Source organism: Eschscholzia californica, unplaced genomic scaffold, assembly GCF_041429995.1.
Source record: "Eschscholzia californica isolate CP2 unplaced genomic scaffold, dmEscCali1.0.p SCAF_4, whole genome shotgun sequence".
Classification (NCBI taxonomy): Eukaryota; Viridiplantae; Streptophyta; class Magnoliopsida; order Ranunculales; family Papaveraceae; genus Eschscholzia; species Eschscholzia californica.
The window spans coordinates 48,026,631-48,031,992 of NW_028238461.1; the positions used below are offsets into that span (position 1 = coordinate 48,026,631).

The window sequence follows — 5,362 nt, forward strand, 5'->3', positions numbered from 1 at the left end:
ATGAGCTATGTTGGTATCATCACACTTCCCATACATATTTGCAAGGTCATTATATATAATAACATTAATTCCAAAAGCCATCTTCAACACAGTTACATGATCTCCAGTTATTTAGTAAGCTTGTCTTGTTTATTATAACAAATCCTTCAATGTAGTCAAATGTGTTTTCAGAAGAAATCAAATGCTTTTGGTCTTTGGTGAATACTGAGAAATTCGAATACAATACTATAATCCATTTCACCTGTTCAAGAAAGAAAAAGAGACAGATGCTAGGTTTATACACATGTAAAAGTATAGAGAAATGGTATTAATAGAATAAAGGTTCGCAATCCACCATTTCTGGAGCTGGTGCAAGGGTGATTCTAGCTCGTGTGATGATGCCGATCTGTCGAGGTCCTCCAAGAACACCATGAAAGAGGTCAGAACTCTGCTTCTTTGAACAGTTTACTATTTCTCCTTTTCCTGCACTTCAATCATAAGGTTAACCATGATTCTACCATTTGATACTGATTCAAATAAGTTCGTAATAAAACCTCATCAATCAATTTGGGGAGCAATTCATCCTACTATTTCACGAAGAAGTAGAAGAAGAAGATTCAGATTGGAAGAAGAAGAAAAAGAAAAGCCTAGAAATTTCTGAATTTGCTGAGAGAGTGAGTTATAATAGTGAAGGGTATTTAGGGAATGAATAAAGTAGAAAATGACCTTATTAGTAATTTCTCATATTATTTTAAACCTTATGCATCAATACCCATATTATTTTGACAACTTTTTGTTAATACAAAATGTTACCCGCTTTTTTAGTTATTATTAATAATATATTGACCTAAACAACCATTTTCCATTAATAATATTATATAGTATATAATAATAATATAGTATCTTATATTATAATAATATTTAATAATGACATAATACTGTAATAATGTAGTAATATAATAATAATTATAATATTACTATTAGTCTAATTATAATGGTAATATCCACAAGTGCCTTATGTATTTTCGAAGACATTCCCTTTCCAAAAATTCTCTAAATTTTCAGTAAAATATCTACTAATATTTTCGAAAAAAAAAAGAAAAAAAAAAGAGGTTGTCTTGAAATGTCTGTGATTTCTCCTTAATAGAGCACATGTAATAGAGCAACTGATTTACTAGTTATTGATGTAACAATGGTGTAAAACATAAACACCACTACGACACTACTAATGCAGTAGTTCATTAACTGATGTTCAGTTAATGAACTGCTTATCCTTATCTTTAGCTTTATAAATATTCAGTGTAATTTCTCAGATGTTCATATATGAAAACAACCAAAATTTCATGGTATCAGAGCCTGTTCCGTTGAATTGAATTTCCTTCTACACAACAATGCAACGACACAGCCCAAATTTCTCATCAACACCCATCACCAACATAACAAATTACGTCTCTCACAAGTTAGATGCTTCAAACTATCTACTATGGAAGGATCAATTTGAATCTATTCTCGTCTCTACAAACCTTATCTTCTATGTTGATGGCTCACTCCTAGAACCTACCAAATATGTCGACATCAATGGTGTCACACAACTCATTCATGACTACATATCATTGAGAAAGGTGGATCACTTCGTTATGAGTTGTTTAAAAACAACCCTGTCTCCGTCTGCTGCATTTGAAGTGTTAGGTCTCCCAAATGTTGTTGCAATCTGGAGAGCGCTCGAAACTCTCTTCTTCTAGGAGTCATATGCAAAAAGAACCCTTCGCAAGGACCAACTTCAAACAATCAAGAAGGGAAATGTACCAGTTGCAGTCTATCTTCAACGAGTTAAGTCTCTTGTCGATGCTCTTGCTGCCATAAACTGCAAGGTCTCTGAAGAAGATCTCATAATGCAAACTTTACGTGGTCTAGGAAAAGATTACAAGTATCTCACCATTCTTATCAACAACAGAACTGAATATATGAGCTATGCAGAAATCAAATCCAAGATTTTAAACTTTGAACGACATTTGGCCCAGGAAATACTCGATGAAGTCTCACCAGTCAATCTTCATTCAAATACAACCTTTTACACAATAGGCAACAAGCAGACCTACTCCAAGCAGTACAAACCCAAACAAACTCAGTCATTCACTCAAAAACCCATTGGTCAATATTCCTAGGTAAACTTCAAACCTCACCCAGTAGATCCCATGCTTCAACCACAACAAGATCCACTACAACTACTACCTGAAATTTGTCAGATTTGCAAGAAACCAGGCCACACTGGGGATTGATGTTTCTTTCGATACAAACAATCCAGAAACAATGGAAACTACCGTCGCACATCTCACTCTCGACCTTCCTCTTCTGAGGCATATTACACCTATGCTCCACCTCCACTAGAAAACATCACCTATTTCAGTCAACAAACCCCAAGTGGTCTCGCTAGCTCACCTTTGCCTAACCAGTTTGGTGTTACTCCTGCACAACAACCCATTCATGAAGCCTTTAGAACAGTGACCATTGACCCGCCTCCTGAACCACATCAAGTTAATGAAGGATATGATGCCTAAAGTCTGAAGGAATGGTATCCTTCCGAAGGAGTGTCCTTCGACCAAGGATGCAATGCGTGCAATTTGGCTATTAGGATCTTAATGACCTTATTCGAAACATCATTAGTCCGGTCCAATTAGGGGTCGTAATGCTTAGCTAGAAGCCAACTACGATCGTCGAATCAAGAGTTGATTCGCGGCTAACATAGATCGGATCCTACAAGGGTTACACAACAGAGTAATGATTTGAACGGAGAGAATTGACTAGATGGATAATGGCAAATAAGTGGATTGGATCCGTTATTGGTAAGTCCTGAAAGATTCGGAGAAGTCCGAAGAGATAAACATGTCCGGGCCCAAAAGGGAGGCCCGGAAAGGCTTTAGGGAGGCCTGTCATGTGATGGCCGGCCCAGGCAATAGGGCCGGCCATGTGATGGCCGGCTAGGCCCTAAGTGGGCCGGCCAAGGAAGCCCATAAAGGGCTATGTTGGCCGGCCACTTAAAGTGACCCAATGGAGGGTAGTTTGGGTGTTGCCTAATAATTAGGTTTATGGAATCCTAGTTTGAGTCTAATACATCTTCTAAGGATTTCTATATATACCTAATTATACAACCTAAAGAGAGAGGAGAAATTCTCAAGAGTCTGAGGGTTAACTGAAAGAGTTTCAGAATATACATCTCAGAGAGAGAGAGAGAAAAGGAGTTTTCTCAAGTATCTAGTCAAGAAGAAGGAGATCTTCATCTCAACCTTCAAGAAGGTCCTAGCTGACTGAAAGGAGGGAGTTCAAGTCATTATTCGGTGTCTCAAGTAGAGGAGCTACACTTGGAGGTCTTATCTTCCGAATACTGATCGGAATTTAGTTCGTGGGAAAGCGATTAAGAGGTAATCATCTTTCCAATCTAGTTCATTGGTATGTTCATGTATAGATCCTGGAAATAGTGTTAAACATATGATGTTTGAGATTCCGCTACCAACACTAGTCAATTAGGTGTATGAGATACACTAGGTTATTCCCCTACAGTGGCATCACGAGCCGTTTGCATGAACTATCTTTGACTAGATGAATTAGATTCATACTTGAACAACTAGATATTAGTGTTTTAATGTTTGAATAGAGATTTAAACATAAGTTTGATGAGATCAAATTAGGGTTTTGGATGAGATTCATGACCTAGAAACACTAGAAACATAGTTTTATGAAAAGAGTTTTCATAAACAAGCTTTAGGGTATTAGAATTTTGATAAAAATCATCAAAACCATGAAGATTGGTTGATGAATTGATCAAAAATAGTACCTAACAGCAGCTGGAACAAAGAAAAAGAAAAGAAAAACCAGTTGGAACGGTTGGATTTCCAAAAAGTTTGGAAACCCTACTGGCCGGACCGGCCAGGACGCGTCCAGGACGCGTCCGGGCCGGACCACCACGTCCCGGACAGACAGTCCGAGACAGACAGGGACACGGACTGGAAATCCCAGTCCGTGAAGGACCGGGAATCCTAGTCCGAGCTGGACTAGGAGTCCGAGACTCTCGCGTCTCGGACATCCCAGAGCGCCTAGGACGCGTCTGGGATATCCCAGTCCAACACGGACTAGGAGTCCGAGACTCTCGGGTCTCGGACGTCCCAGCGCGTGGAAGACGCGTCTGGGACATCCCAGTCCGAGACGGAATAGGATTCCGAGACAGGAGCGTCTCGGATATCCCTGACGCGTCTGGGACGCACTCGAGGGAACCCTGCCAAGAAAAGTTCATTTGTTTAGACGAAGTGAAGAATGTAAGTCTCTATATACTACCTATAAAAAGAACAAAATTATAAGAGACTCGCCAGAGTGCTTATAAGTAATTTTTCAAGATTCACCAGAAAAAAGTAAAATTTTTTTTTTTTTGAGAATAGGAGGTTGATTTTAAGTCGGCCAAATCTTTAGAAAAATTGGCATCTATGCAGATGTTTAACGGTTACATGGTATGATAATCAAAGTCATTCAGTTTCGGAATTAATATCTAGCTGCGACAAACCTTTGAATTTCATCTGTCAGCGCAGGAAGTGTAGAAAAGAGATAAGCTGGATCTACATTACCCTGAATGCTGATTCCATTGCCTAATCGTTGCCTTCCATCTGCCATATCCACTGTCCAATCAAGCCCGATTACATCAACACCTGTATCTTTCGTCCGTTCCAAAAGGCCACCATTCCCATTAATGTAGAGCACTAACGGTGTTTGCGGGCGTTCCTTCTTTACTCTGCCGATGATCTGCAGTTTCATCAACGACATTCAGCCCCACATATATAAACGACACAGAAGTTAGTTCTTTCCCACATAACGTTTCTTTAGGTATAACGATGGCTTCTTATAATCTTTCCCACTTAACCTATATTACCCAATGAAAAGAAATATATCATTCTTTTTCTTTCAGGAAGCTAATGTCCTGAAAATTCCTTCTTTGCAGAAATGATGACAAGCTTACAGGGTAGCTTGTCCAGCGAGGCTCACTTTCTATACAACTTAGTTTCTCACAAAAGCAACTAGTACAAGAATCCGACTAACTCGAAATTACCTCCACAATATATGGCTTTGACCATTTCTCCCATATATCAGGTGGTAGTTGTCCACCCCATGAATCAAAAATCTGTATACAATGAGCCCCAGAATCTACTTGGTAAATGATATAGTCAGATATTGCCTGTGTTAGATGAGAGAGAAGAGCTCTCAATACATGAGGTGCAGTATGACACATGCTCTTTATAGTTGTATATGTACGGGTGGTACCCCCTTCCACTATGTATGTGGCAATTGTCCACGGTGCTCCCACAAATCCGAGAACTGCCGCTTGCTGCCCCACCTGTAT

General features: G+C 39.2%; 1 protein-coding gene across 1 annotated transcript; it reads right to left on the bottom strand.

The window, feature by feature from the left end:
- Window positions 1–5,362, bottom strand: LOC147545469 (uroporphyrinogen decarboxylase 1, chloroplastic-like; the record flags this gene model as incomplete). The annotated part of the gene is made up of 3 exons (XM_086636355.1): window positions 1–462; window positions 4,532–4,767; window positions 5,072–5,362. Coding segments are annotated over 3 exons (570 nt in total), but the record flags the coding sequence as incomplete, so codon positions are not given.